This window comes from Bubalus bubalis, chromosome 9 (assembly GCF_019923935.1).
Source record: "Bubalus bubalis isolate 160015118507 breed Murrah chromosome 9, NDDB_SH_1, whole genome shotgun sequence".
Lineage (NCBI taxonomy): Eukaryota > Metazoa > Chordata > Mammalia > Artiodactyla > Bovidae > Bubalus > Bubalus bubalis.
In genome coordinates, this window is record NC_059165.1 from 53,491,644 (window position 1) to 53,506,847 (window position 15,204).

A 15,204-nucleotide genomic window follows, 5' to 3' on the forward strand; every position below is an offset into this window, starting at 1 on the left:
TGTTTCTCTGCACACCCTGCCCCCAACCATTTGCCTTCCCATATGATGGTGTGGGCCTCTTCACTCCCAAAAATGGTGCTATTGAGACTTGATATATCACTGTCCACAGCACTAACTAGAGGTTACTGTGAGTTGCTGGGACAAGACGCTTACCTCCACTGTTTCATAGACACAACTACTTCCTAGAGGGAAAGGAAAACAGAAAAGATAATCAAGAACCACTGACAGCTTTCCTGATATTCAGTATGTTTTTATTGAGTCAATACTTACTTGTTGAGTTCTGGGATTTCAGGGAGGTGTTTTTTTTTTTTTTTTAGGGAGATTTTAAATGTCATCCTTAATTTCCAGAGAAAAACTAGTGATAGCAGAGTTAGAACCAGAACCTAGAGGTCAGATTCTGAGCTCAGCACACTTTCCACCATATGACACTAAGCATTTCCGACTCAGCACAGAGTAGATCTCAAAATCCTTTCAATTCCACAAACTCTTCTCCATGAACAATTCCAGCTCCTCTGACCTCCTCCAGAGTATCTTTCCACTGCCTATTATAAAATTTCAAGACTGGTTCTAGAATCATTTTTTATTTTCCCAACTTTAAAATGTCATTTTCTTTAAAATCTCTTACATGCCTTCTGCAAATAAGTTATTTTTCTTTTATTTCATTTGTCTCCATAAATCCTTTAGGAATTCTAAAAGAAAATCTAATTCAACATTTGGTTGGTTTAATCACCATCACCTGTTTAAAAGTCTTCTTAGTAAGTAAACTCATTTTAATGCACTGTTCTAAAATCACCTCTAAAAAATTCACAATAGACTAAACTTAGAGTAATCCATAATTAGACTTTTTAATAGGACTTCTTACCAGCAGCTTTTTTTTTTTTTCCCATTATCCAGTTCTGCGCATTTGATCTCAGCCAGGTGTTGATAAGGCTGAAGTGGTGGTGATGATTAGTTGCTAAGTCGTGTCCTGTCATGGACAATAGCCTCCAGGCTCCTCTGTTCATTGAAATTCTCCAGGCAAGAATAGTGGAGCAGGTTGCCATTTCTTTCTCCAGAGGATCTTCTGACTCAGGGACTGAACCCATGTCTCCTGCATTGGCAGATGGATTCTTTACCCAAAGTGGTGGTGAGGTTTGGGTAAAAGAAGAGGAAGCTCATTCCTGCAGCCGAAAGGGGAAGCACCAGTTCTTCCTTGAAGTGTGGTCCCCAACTCACATCATAACATCCCTGGGAAACCTGATAGAAATGCAAGTTTGGGGGCCCTACCCCAGACCTGCTGGATCAAGCCGTGCAGGTGATTAAAGAAGTGGGTTACTCATATGTGGTGTTGACTCTATTACAGATGGGGGTCTAGATTTAAAATCAGCTAGTTGAAAATAATTACCTTGACTGTCTCTAGCGACCCCCCAGGAACATAACCCACTTACATGTATGTTCTCATTTATCATTGATGGGTCTATCGGGGAGTTTTTCACTCCGCTGGGCTGACAATGTCATTAGACTTGCTAATGAACAGCAACCATGAGCTCCTGCTGCTTGTCACTCAATGCAGTCAGGGACTAGCACACACAGCAAAGAGCTTAGCAGTCAACCTTCTTCACAGTCTGCTCTCAGGGAATAAAGCAAGGGGAGGGCCCAGAGGTGTCATTGGACACTGACGATGACGTATGTATTTCCTACACCAAAGAGCCAAGGCAGAGAGACAAAAAGCAGCTAACTTTTGCACGTAGGCACTCGATGGAAGGGGCTGCACGGACAGCTGCCTGGCAGACTCCAACTCCAACACCATGAACGTGTCCTTCGCTCACCTCCACTTTGCCGGCGGGTACCTGCCCTCAGACTCCAAGGACTGGAGGACAGTAATCCCAGCTCTCCTGGTGGCTGTCTGCCTGGTGGGTTTCGTGGGGAATCTGTGTGTCATTGGCATCCTCCTCCACAGTGCTTGGAAAGGAAAGCCATCCATGATCCACTCCCTGATTCTCAACCTCAGCCTGGCTGATCTCTCTCTCCTGCTGTTTTCTGCACCTGTCCGAGCTACAGCATACTCCAGAGGTGTTTGGGATCTAGGCTGGTTTGTCTGCAAGTCCTCTGACTGGTTCATCCACACGTGCATGGCAGCCAAGAGCCTGACGATCGTTGCAGTAGCCAAGGTATGCTTCATGTATGCATGTGACCCAGCCAAACCAGTAAGTATCCACAACTGCACCATCTGGTCAGTGCTGGTGGCCATTTGGGCTGTGGCAAGCCTGCTACCCCTGCCAGAATGGTTCTTCAGCACCACCAGGCATCACGCAGGTGTGGAAATGTGCCTCGTGGATGTGCCCGCTGTGGCGAGAGAGTTCACGTCAACGTTTGGTAAGCTCTACCCGCTGCTGGCATTTTGCCTCCCATTACTCTCTGCCAGCTTTTATTTCTGGAGAGCTTATGGCCAATGTCAGAAACGAGGAACTAAAACTCAAAATCTTAGAAACCAGATGCGCTCAAAGCAACTCACAGTGATGCTGCTGAGCATTGCCATCACCTCTGCTATCCTGTGGCTCCCTGAGTGGATAGCCTGGCTGTGGATGTGGCATCTGAAGGCTGGAGGCCCAGCCCCACCACAGGGTTTTATAGCCCTGTCTCAAGTCCTCATGTTTTCCATCTCTTCAGCAAATCCTCTCATTTTTCTAGTGATGTCAGAGGAGTTCAAGGAAGGCTTGAAAGGCATATGGAAATGGATGATAACCAAAAAACATCCACCTGCTTCAGAGTCTCAGGAGACACCAGCTGGTAACTCTCAGGTCCTTCGTGACAGTATTCCATCTGTGGAATCCCCACCATCTATGTCAGATAAAGAGAAAACTGGCTCTCCTTCCATCAGCAAAGAGAAAGCCGAGAAGGCAGAGATTCCCATCCTCCCTGATGTCGAGCAGTTTTGGCATGACAGAGACACAGTCCCTTGTGTAGAGGACAATGACCCTATCCCCTGGGAACACGAAGATCAAGAGACAGGAGACTGTGATAAATAGTTCCAAAGCAAAATAGTGTTTACTGTATTTATTTATAATGCTGCTTATGAGTACCACTGACATTGCCATATGAAACATAGTAGAATTAATACCATTAGGAATTACAAAAATGCTTTGCAGTCTGCATTTGCAAAATGTACAATTTGGTTAAGCAGGACATCATATTAGAATAACTATGTTATCATCTGGCTGTCATAGATTTAACTGCTGTATTTAAGATGCTTCTGTCAGATGTGATTGATTAGAAAGGCCAGCTCTTTTTCTACTTGTCCACAGGGGCTGTTTCCCTGGGTAGTCTGTAGGGCCAGCTGTGTACTGGCTGGAGTAAAGCTTATCTGTCAGAGGCTCAGTCTCCTTCCTTTTAGTTTCTTCCTGAACCTGCTAACTCTAACTTTACCTATCAAACCTTATTTCACATAACCAGAGCTCAAAATTTACTTCTCAATTTAACATGTAAATTTTAATGTTATCTCCATTTGTTTTAGAAATGTTAATTTACTTGATGAAAATCCATAATTTCCATGACTGTGTGTTGCAGAATAAGGAACATCCTTATTCTGATCCTGAGCTAATTTCAAACCATGGCTTATTTTACAGGCAAAGTCTAAGTAAATTCAGACTTCGCCTCATGCAAAAATCTGCTTCACTGATCTTTTTAAAGCACCTCAGTGAGTTTCCAGTTTCTAAGTCTGGGGATTTTAGCAGTTAACACTAAACTTAAGCAGTAAAACTAAATTTTGTGTTTCCAAATATATTACCAGTATAATCTGAGTAACAAGCATTAACTGTTAAATGTATTGCATGATGACACACACCCAATAAAACAATTATGATACATGTCTTCCCCTATTAAATATAAAAGTGATATTTATCCATGATTTTTGGCTACTCTGTAATGGAATTCTGGGATATTTTCACTGAGTTCTCTCTGGAGAAAACAAAACTACATTTAGGCTAAGCAATGGAGAAACTATAAAAACATGCTGTGGATGGAATTTTTTAATGTACAGTCTGTGGCTCTGTTTATTCTTTATAAATGGTCATGATTTACTTTTATAGACAGGGCTTTTTGCCTCGGTTCATACATTTCATTTTAAGGCTCACAAAAGCACATTAAACTACAACAAACACAGGTATCTAAAATACTGTCTTGTGAGGCAATAGTTATATAATAGAATTACCTTTAAAACTGTGATGAACTATCTCAATTAAAGACTTGTGATCATTATCTATAGTAAATGGAGGATGTAAGCTTTCACTATTTCAACTTGTAAACAAATAAAAACATTATGTTTTGCTTCAGATAGTTTTGGAGACTTAAGCTTTATCTTGAATGCTGCTTTCAAAATTATCATTTAGCACCCGGGGCCTTTACAGGAAGGTGAGAACTTAACACTGGCACAGGTATCAGAGAGCAAGGAATCATGTATTCTTAAAAAGTTTGCTGGTAAGCACCAAATCAATATGAAGATACTGAAACACAATATAACTACAATAAACACAATTTAACAAGAACCTAATGGGGGCGTGTGTATGTGGTAAATTATGAGTTTAGGTATAACATACACACATTACTAATAAAGAGATAAACAAGGACTTACTGTATAGCACAGGGAATTATCCTTGTTATCTTGTAATAACCTACAGGGAAAAGAAACTGAAAAAGGATATGTGTATATATATATATATATATATAAAACTGAATCACTGTGTTGTAACCTGACACTAACCTGATACTCCAAATCAACTATATTTCAATTAAAAAAAAAAAAACAAAAAACCTAATATACAAAGTCTTGACCTGCCCCCTTAAAGAAATCTGCCTAGAAAAGTTTGATTTATACCCTATGTGATAAGTTAATGCCAAGTATTTTACAGCAAAAGTAGGAAACTAAAATAGGTATCACCAAATCATTTTCTTCATAGTTTTCTACAGTGAGAAACAGAGCGTATTGAGCAGGCACACAATACTATGTGGATTTCACAGTAACAAAATAAATATTCTAGAAAACTTTACCTTTGTAAGTCACTCTTAGTTCTATAATAGTTGTTTCTTTTGTCACACAGTTTCAGTTTCACTTCAGACTTCAAAGTCACTCAATGGATTTATGTAAAAATCCCATCAATTACCAATTTTATAGGTTAAAATCGTAGATAATCCATTCTGGGTTTCTACATACAGAAGGAGAAGTCACTCAGTCGTGTCCATCTCTTTGTGACCCCCCACGGACTGTAGCCTACCATGCTTCTACATCCATGGGATGTTCCAGGCAAGAGTACTGGAGTGGGTTGCCATTTCCTTCTCCAGGGGATCTTCCTGACCCAGGGATTGAACCCAGGTCTCCTGCATTGCAGACAGACGCTTTACCATCGGAGCCACCAGGGAAGCCAACTCTACATATAGAGTCCACATAATTTCTGTGGTGCTTAATATATTTAAGCTAAGCACTATATCACAGGGATGTGACTGTGTTTTTGTATGTGTGATGCATGTCTGGGTCTGTATGCATATAAAACATATCTACTGCCGTCCCTTTTTAAGGTTTTGTCACCACTGAAGAAGGTGTGAGATAACAGGGAAAATAAATTATCCTGTTAACATATATTTTTTCTTAAACATTTTATTTATGGTGGTGATTCAAACTAGAAATCTATCAAGGAATGAAATAGAGATCTTTCTAAACTGGAGAGGTAAAGCTAGACAGAGTAACCAGGAATCAAAGTTAAGTTTCATGGTATGATGCACTCAACACACTGAAAGGAATCCAAAAAGGCATTCATCAATATGTTAATATAAAAGATGAGAACAAGAAAACAGACAAAAATCAGCATCTTCTCGCTATGAAGCAATAAGATATTGCTAAGAGACTGAGCACCAAAATGGTTCTTTACAAATTTCTTCCCTTTTATGGTACAAGTAATTTATTATATTCAAGCCTTTTAAAATGATGTGATACTCAAGATTCAAACCTTCTTTGCGCCAAATTGCATCTGCTGCTGCTTTTAAGAACAGGTTTAAAAGAAGTATTTATACATTATATAACAATAATCATATACAATCCACATATATAAAAAGGGTTGGTTTATTGTAGTTCAAATACATAAACTGAACATTCAAACATCTTAAAATTAAACTTTAGAAACAAAAAATTAACATTCAAATAGGAGTATAGTTTACAAGGAACATCCAAGAAAGGTAATTTGTTGTCTAATCCAGAATATTGATAAAGATCACTTAATGGTGAATAAAATGTGTTTAACCAGAGTCCTAGTCTGGCCAACATGTTAGTTATGACTGTGGCTCCATACCTGAGAAGAAATTACTAAATAAATCTTCTCTTAGGCTAAACAACAAGACTTGGCCTATAATTCAAAGGGGATAATCAAAGCACATAAGTGAACAAATGAAACTAAAGTATTCTTTAGAGACAAAGGTCAAAGTATGTCCATTATAATAATCTTAGCCTCTGGAAGATAAGAATTCAATTTTCAGTGTTTTTTCTTTTACCCGCTTTAAAAAACAAAATCAAAACAAAACAAACCCTAACTTAGGTTTTTTTTTTTTTGGGAATCTGTGGTATTTGCATCTTGCAAGTTCAAACCACAAATGCTCTTACGTCTTGCATGTATTATAACACTGCTAGAAAGAACATCACCAAAAGTCACTGACTTCCACATCTCATAAAAGGATGATTTTTTAGCTTCAAGATTTTAGATTTACTAGAGACAGCCTATATTTGAGTATGTAAGTCAGTCATGCCATACAAAGAAAAGCATAAATATTTCCAAAGTGTTCTCTGTTCAGAAACTGTTCACGGATGCTTCTCCTTCTGCTCATCAGATGGTTCTGCAATAGTCTGACTAATGCACATACACGTAAAAACCTGAAAACTGGCTCATGCAAGCGTTTTGAATGAACAGACACCCTGTAGAAGAGTATTCCAAATTATTTTGTTGATCGTCTTGTGGGCTCTGACGCTGTGGGAGGTGGGGGTGGACCCCGGCGATCCAGGTCATCCACATACGCCACAATCAGTTTACGCCTCTCCTCTGGCACACAGTCTAGTACTAGATACCGTTTGTCGTTCTGCAAAATTTTTTCTACGTCTTTCAGGTGCTGGTCAGATTCCTGGATTAGCTTTTTGGATCTGAAATAAGAAAAGAAGTTCAAGAATTACTTACTGCTGTTCATAGGTCTTTCAGAAATGAACTGGAAATGTCCATCTAGTTCCTAATTGTGTTTCCATTTTTTTTTTTTTAAAGAAAAATTTCACTGCAGTGGTCACCTTTGTAAGTCGCCTCAGCAAAGACTCCAAGGAGTGAAAGGGCCTCAGAAGCTGAATTACCCTCCCACCCCTGCTGGTGGTCCCTCCAGATCAGGGCTGAGGGTGGGTGGGTAACCTTGCCCGTGCTGTACCTGTTCTGTGGATGAACAGAGGACTTCAGTCTGCGGGGCTGCCAATCCCAGCATCTTTCACAAGCTTTTTCACTTTCACATCTTTCACTAAATTAACTACAAAAATGTAGAAAGAAGTCTTACTTCACATCTAATTTAAAAGCCCAAGCTGATGCAAAACATTAAGGATCCTGATCAAAAAATCCAATGACAAAATCCTAAAAACCACACCCTCAGCACTATCTATCCTCCCGTGCATACCCTTCATTAAGATGTTTCAAATTTTTCTCTTATAAGAAGAAAAGTTGGAGCATGAAACAAAAGTTTCCTGCACACTGACTGCTAAGCGATATAAAACTGTTTTCCCGATGACAACTTGTTAGGGAGTGGGGAACTATTGGGTATGTTACAGCAAAATCTTGTTTTAAAGTGCTGATTTTATAATTTTGAAGTTTTAATTTAAAAGTATCCAGCAAACTGCTTTCATCTGAGAAAAAATGCATTTGCTGAGTTTAAATAGGATGATTTCAAGCTTTAGAATGAACACACTAAATATTTAGTCTTCAGAGGAGGAAAGATAATTGACAGTGAAGGATTTTTTTTTTAAGTCTCTTCATGAAATACAATTTTTATGTATTTGAAAATACTTCTGAAAAAGCAGTGAAGTAAAAACAAAAGACTATTTAAAAAATAGATGGGTGGGTAACGCAAAATAAGAATTAACATCTGGGCCCTTTCTTAAAAAAAAAAAAAAAAAAAGGTAAATATGGGTTGTATTCAGCCTTTTAGAAAAGTTGGCTTCTTCTTATTCCTAAAAATTAACAATGTCAACATGTGTGTGAATGCAAAGTATGCTTGGCCATCAGAGTAGGACTAGTAAAGACAATGACTGGCGATATGAAACATTTCATTGCACATACCTATATGTTATAAATTTGGTCTCTTTCAAAAGTGTCCTGAAGTCAGCTTTGGCTGTGATGTATTTGTCTCTGATGTATTCTTCAAACTCTCTTTGTTTTTTCTGCAAAAAGACAGTAAGATTAGGGGGAAAATTCCACTAATTCCAAAATTATTATCAATTATTTATTAAACTAATGACTGATAAGTCACAACATAAAATAATTCAAAAGAAAAAAGCAGTAAGACACATTTCTGTTCATGCAACATTCATTAAAAGTAAAATCTGCAGTGTACATTTTAAAGGTAAAAAGCAAGAATAAGAAACCATATATTAGTGGCAGCTAACGTATGGTTTATGTTATAATCATATATTGGGGGCTTGCTACGTGCTACACTGTGCTGAGGCTTTTATAAAATATCTCCTTTACCCTTCATCACAACTTCAGGTGGTAGACACTCTTAAAAATACAGAAATTAAGGGTTAAATGTACATTCCTAAAGACTGTATATCTTCAAGCACAAAAATAATGTGGCATAATTTATAAAGTAATACTCAGAACTTTAGTAAGCTCAACTGAGCATTTAGCTCAGTAAGAGCTTAGTAAGGGACCAGCAAAGACACGCAGAAACTCCAAGCTTTAAAAAGGTATTATTAATTCTAAACAATCAGAAAAGTTAAGAGACTGACTGCATGGATCTCTCAGCTATCTGTCTACCATACTTTTCCAATCTTATGTATTTTATGGTCCATACATCTAAAATTTAATGGAGTAGGAGGGGGAAGAATATTAGATCATGGGCTTTTTGAACTCTAGACCTAAAGAAACCAACCAGGACGGAGAATAATGGGAAGAAGGAAAATATGAACACCGAGGGACAAAATGGACGGGAATAAGCTACACTTTCCTTGACATCATTCACTAATTCAGACTCCTGGTGAGTTATTTTCCTACAGCGGAGTCAGAGTGTACCAGAAGAGGGCTTCTACAAGGTTCACACAGCTGAGGTTCCCCTAAGTTTCTGGGACATTAAGAACTAGAGATCATGTTACGTTTTTCTGCCAGTGTGGTTGTAAGGGTTAAGCACTTTGGGTAGCCTAGCACCAATTGCCAGCCTGAATATATCTAGTGGGACCTGACTATACAATAAATAAAAACTACAGCTTCATTAAATCTTTTAGAAGATCCCCAAACACAGGTTTAAACCCAAGGATTAAAATTTTAAAGTTCCTCTTGTGTTGTCTTGCTAATGATATCATACAAGAAAGAAAATATAAACTTAAAACTCAAGATTTATTTCTCATACATTTAAACATTATTCACTTAAAACCATCAACTTTATTTTAGTCAAGATACTAGTGCTGCTGATTAAGCACCCAATTAATATTTATAAACTGAAAGTAAATCTCAAGACAAAATTTTCTTACCCTGTCACTGGAGGAGAATTTAATGCACCGAGGATCTTCTTTAATGATTTTTTTAACTTCTTTCCATGTGGATGTTAAGGTAATCTTTGAAAGACAAGTGAATAAAAAAACAGAACTGACGTTTCTTGAGGGGTGATACTGCAGCACACGCATACATCATATCACACAATGATCTGCAATCTCTCGTTAGGCCCAAGTGTAATGGGACCAGTGAGGGAGAGGGAGGCAGCTTTAATGCAATTTCTGTTGGCTTGCCACAAGTTATTTTCATGGCCATACTGTCAAGGTGACCTATGACAATTAACTGCAAACCCTGTATCCCCATGGGCAATATCATAACTTCTAAAGAAACCACCACCAAAAAAGAGATCAAATAGGAGCAAAACCTGCAGAGAGCACAAACTGCCAAACAAGGGGACTAAGGTACCAAACTGAAAATAGAGCAAAAGAAGGGATCTATGAAATCTATCATCAGGAAGCATCAATGTTCACACACAGATAAGAACATCTGGAATTACTAAGGGAGGACATAGGAACTTGGCACTGGGAATACAAAATAAAAATGAAGTTCTAAATAGTAAGAGCACCATTTTACTTAAAAAACTCAGAGAAGAGCCATAAAACCCATGAACTTCAGTAACAGTTCTAAAGACAATGACATTAAAAATCACATCAATGTTTTACTTATAGGAATTATTAACAAAGATTCATCCAGATTAAAGAAGAAATGTAGAAGACTCTTACTGCAGAAGTTTCATCCAAAAGTTGCCTAAAGTGCTCCCTCTTCTTTTTGGTAAGTGCTTCAATGTGTTCATTAAAAAGCTTCTCTTTCTCCTCTCTTTCCAACAAGGATCCAGATTCCCAGCGGTGATCTTTCCGTAGAGTTCTCCGAGTATCAGACCAGGACACATCTGAAGAACGTACCTAAAAACAGAGAATGCTATCTATCATCCAAGACATACTTATTTTTTAATATTTCATCAATAAAAGACTCATTTATTTTGCTTAGGAACAATACACTTAATAAAAAAAGCTTCTGATGACTCCGTGTTAGCCAAGCAGTAACTGAAAATCTACTTCTTTAAAACCAGAAATCTCATCTCCCAGAGCACATCTAAGCTATATAGTATGGGCTGAGAGGTAAGAAGGATGAAGAGAAGTGATCTCCCATAAACCATGGTCCCTAAGAACTTTAAGTTCCTAGGTACTCTACTGAAGATCCTACCAACTTCTAGTAGTAGAAATGGATATAAATAAGAGAGGAAATAAGACTGTCTTACAGCATAAGCAGCTCACCAGACCAAAGGAAAAAAAGATTTCTTAAGGTCAAATTGGGACTTAACTATATCCTGGAAGTGACACTTGCACATAAGGCAGAAATGAACATCATTAAGAAGATAAGAGAACAGACAACGTGATAGCTCTGGCTGGGTCAGCAACCAGCAGAAAGGCGTGCTTCATGGATAGCAACGGCATTACAAGTTAAGTCACACTGCTGCCAACGCTAAGAAATACTGGATGCTGAAAAGACAAAAAAAAGTAATAAAGAAGAAAAACATAAAAACATTTATTTACCCAAAAAACAAGTACCTAAAAACATGTCAAGTGAACACTGAGCTTGGCACTGGGAATACAAAATGAAAAAGAACTGCCAGGAGTAGCAAGGACCTTCACTCTCTTCAAGCAACAGGGAGAGTGACAGGAATCAGATGTGCCTTTTACAAAGATTTCTGTGATTGCAATAAAGAGGATGAATCTGAGGGAAGCAGAGGCAGGGAGAGAAAACAGGAAACAACTGTAACTGCACAGGAAACAGAAAAAAGGTCACTGAAAACTGACCAGCAGAAGCAAGGTAAGAAATCAGAGAAAGCAACAGGAGTGATGAGAGGAGCCTTGTTAAAACAAATAGTAGGAAAGACAGTGACAAGGAGGAAAAAGCAAGCAGAACAGCAGGGTGGCCTGAGGGCATTCACTGTAGGGACAAAAATCCCTACATATCTGAACAACCTGGGTAATACAGGAGGATTTTTTTTTAAGTCCCATGCAAGTGTATGATGATTTAAGATGACTTCATCAAGGACAATTTTTTAAACGCTCTGAGACTAAAAGATTATGAAATTTTACAAATACAAAACATCAAACTTCTGAAAATATTAAATAACTAGGATTTCCTATTCTATTGGTGTTAATATCAAGTACTCAATTTTAAAATACTTTATAGGTAACTTACTAAATTACAATTCTCAGAGTCAATTTAAAGAATATTCAAATGTCCACTAATGAGGTAATATAAAAGATTTCTAATACCTAATATTTTACAGAAAGAAGCAAAACAGTAATATATACCATATCAGACAGAAGAGCCTTGAAATTCTGGATAGCTTCTTCTCGTTTGTGCTGTTCTCTCTCTCGATCTATTTCTTTTGTTTGTTCTGAACGAGCCTTCTGAACCTCTCTCTCTCGTTCTCGAAGGCTTGCCTCAATGCGGGCTTGCCTTTCAAGCTCCTTTTCTTTTTCTGAGTCTAAATTCTGTAAAAGTGAAATTACCAACTCCATTAACATATGACCCCACAGAATAACTAGTTTGCCAAATATAAGGTTTCAAACCTAGTTTTTACCAAGAATATACCTAAACACTTGTTCCAAAATTAATTACTAAAGGTTGTATTAGGTATACCAACAAGAAAAATTCTAAACCCTGAAGAAGTAGCAAATACCTTTATAATGCAATTAACAATTTTACTATTCCATGGTTACCATAAAAGTAAACACAATGGTTACCTTGGCTATTTTTTCAATGTATTGTTTGAAAAGGTCTTCTCTCATGGATGAACTATCCACTGCTTTGTAACGTGGATCACTTTCTACTTTGTCTTTTACTTTGCTCCATCGAGACTGACTGTCCAAGTGATGATTAGATAGTAGTTCAAAGAAATCCGACTTAATCTATATTTCAAAACAGGTGTAAGGTGGGAGGAAAACAATATGCCATGAGAAATTCTTCATAAAGATTTACAACTAGAACAAAGCTCAATGACCTTAAAGATGAGAATAATTTGTTTAATACATTTAAAGTGAAATTTTAGTTAAAAAAAAAAAAGTATCAGAACTGCTCTTTTATGAAATTAAAATTCAGGCTTATGAACAAATGGCAAAAATACTTCAACATCAATATGGTAAGAATATTTTTAAAAGTACATTAATACAACTGTTAAAATTAATAGAGGAGTTTGCAAACAGCTGTACCCAAACACCAAGTCTTATTACAAATCTGAAACTTACTGTCAAAAGTGTAAAAACAAAAAATAAACTTTTATATTTTGCTTTTAAAAAAGAGCAATGTTTTTACCTTTATATGTATAAGAAAACTACATAATTTCTATAATTAGTCATTTCTAAAACAAAAAACCTATATTCAGATTTCTTGCACTTTTTAGCCATTAAACATGTATGCCTTCACCGGAATATGTGTCAATGAAATTATGTTCTTAACAAATTAAGTACCAAATTAGTAACATTATACTAAAGATATTATATATCAATCCTTTAGTGTCAACATGTGCAATACTTAGAAAGCCTCTTCCAACTTGTACTTTTTATTTTTTAATACGAGAAGAAAATAAACAAGCATTTGTTTCTATGCACTTTGAGGATCCATTTTAAAATTCAGTCTCATTTAGGTTATTGTGTATTGTTACCAGCGAAGACATCTGAGTTAGCTAAACTCATTTCAGCAGAGGATTCTGACCATGTCAAGATCCTCTCTTCCCCGTAAGGATTAAATATGCTGTCTCCCCATCTGACCAAGGGAATGAGAAATTAGGAATGGAAACAGAATTTCTGGGGGGGGCACAAAATAAAATGAATCATTCCTTAGGTATATTTCAACCCTCACTTCTCCCTGTAACTTCATTTCTCCTAAAAGAGGATTAAAAGGGAGGTGGATGTCCTCTTTGGAAAACACTTGTAAGGTTATAAGAAACAGAGCTTCTGTATTAGAGAATTTTCTAAAAGATAAGAACTATTCAGTGAATTTCTCCACTCACGGAACTCTGATCTTGACTTTGACTTTGTTTGGATTAATAAGAAACAACTCATAAACCCAGTATTTCTAGATAGCAACTTGATGTAATAGCAATGTAACAATTTTTCTGTTCATTTATCTACTTTGTATATGACACAATGAACACTAAATTCCCAGAAGGCAAAATTTATGTTAATAAAATAGCTAAGCTGCATCAAATAAGAATCTTTCTAAACTATAATATGTCAATTATCATTAACAACAATTCAAGACCCTATTGTCCCTATTTTCCTCTCTCTAAAAATGAAAGCCTCTTACCAACTAAGCTGTTTAGTTAAGGGAGAAATAGTCTCCTCAGTCAAGTGTACTGTAACAAAAATTGTTTAGCAGGTAATTTGAAAGAGAGGGAAGAGAGAAAAACGCCAACTTTACAAAAGGATTAACCCCATTATGTGCAACTTCAAATCTGTTGTTCCAAAAAATAAATTATTTGAAACACTAATAAAAATTGATTAGAATAATAATAATAAAATTATTATCAAACAAACAAAAACTCGAGGGTAGCTACTCTGGTAAACAAAACCACCCAGTAAAAGTTTTAGGGGCATTTCTTAAATAAAACTACCCATGAAAGCTACATGAAAATGATGACTGCACTCTAGTTTGAAAATCCCAATTAAAGAGAAGAAAAGTATTTCACCAGAAGTCAGTATCTTTCATGAGTTTTGACTCAGCAAGTAAATTACCTTTCAATTACTACTATTCAGCTATTGACTCAATTATCTGTTACAAAGCCAGTTAGGAATCATAAGAACAAAGAAATTCCAATGTATCAGTTTACTATTCAATCATACACAGTTAAAATGCAATTAAAAAATGTACTTCAGGACTTCGCTGGTGGTCCAGTGGTAAGGAATCCTCCTGCTAACGCAAGGAATATGGGTTCGATCACAGGCCTGGGAAGATTCCACATGATGTGGGACAAGGAAGCCTGTGAGGAGCAACTGTCAATCCCATGTACCGCAGAGCCTTTGCTCTGCAAGAGAGACCACTGCAACAAAAAGCCCACGTGCCACAACTAGCGTCGCCCTCACTTGCGGAGTCTAGAGAAAGCCCGTGTGCAGCAACAAAGATCCAGCACAGACAAAAGTAAATAAATACGAAAAAAGATTTTTAATGTACTGCCAATATACTTCATAAGAATATACAGCAGCAGTCATGAAGAGATAAAACTTTATTAGCCAGATACTTCTCAAATTTGAATATAATACATTTAAACCTCTACTTTCAATACCTAGTTAGTAATTGACTTTGCATTCTTTAAATTGGCTAAGAAAAGTTTCACTTTAGTAATTTCCTATTTTTCCCCCAAAATGTAATAGAACAAGGCTAAACCTTTAGAGAATTCAAATTTTACAATCAAAAGAAAACAAAGCTGAATAATTAAGTT

The 15,204-nt window shown here is 36.9% G+C and overlaps 2 protein-coding genes across 10 annotated transcripts in view; one reads left to right on the forward strand and one right to left on the reverse strand.

Annotated features, from left to right (window-relative positions):
• Window positions 1-1,772: 1,772 nt before the first annotated feature.
• On the forward strand, window positions 1,773-3,008 carry GPR151 (G protein-coupled receptor 151). The gene has a single exon (XM_006069388.4). The coding sequence runs from the start codon at window positions 1,788-1,790 to the stop codon at window positions 3,006-3,008; it is 1,221 nt and encodes a 406-aa protein (XP_006069450.3). The 5' UTR covers window positions 1,773-1,787.
• A 3,065-nt stretch (window positions 3,009-6,073) lies between these two features.
• The window catches only part of TCERG1 (transcription elongation regulator 1), a 51,769-nt gene continuing 42,638 nt past the window's right edge, over window positions 6,074-15,204 (reverse strand). For 8 of the 9 annotated variants that reach the window (XM_006069386.4, XM_006069387.4, XM_006069385.4 and 5 more), the window contains 6 exons: window positions 12,512-12,676; window positions 12,077-12,259; window positions 10,475-10,654; window positions 9,731-9,814; window positions 8,325-8,425; window positions 6,074-7,156 (listed from right to left, as the gene is read on the reverse strand). In XM_006069386.4, coding sequence (XP_006069448.1) covers window positions 6,955-7,156; window positions 8,325-8,425; window positions 9,731-9,814; window positions 10,475-10,654; window positions 12,077-12,259; window positions 12,512-12,676 — 915 coding nt within the window. In that variant the 3' untranslated portion in view covers window positions 6,074-6,954. Of the gene's footprint in view, window positions 7,157-7,425; window positions 7,522-8,324; window positions 8,426-9,730; window positions 9,815-10,474; window positions 10,655-12,076; window positions 12,260-12,511; window positions 12,677-15,204 lie in introns of all 9 variants that reach the window. The other variant, XR_003111366.3, reaches the window with a different exon arrangement.

What these genes read in the sequence shown, in the direction of transcription:
- GPR151 (XM_006069388.4), top strand. Translation starts at nt 1,788, where the DNA reads ATGAACGTGTCCTTCGCTCACCTCCACTTTGCCGGCGGGTACCTGCCC.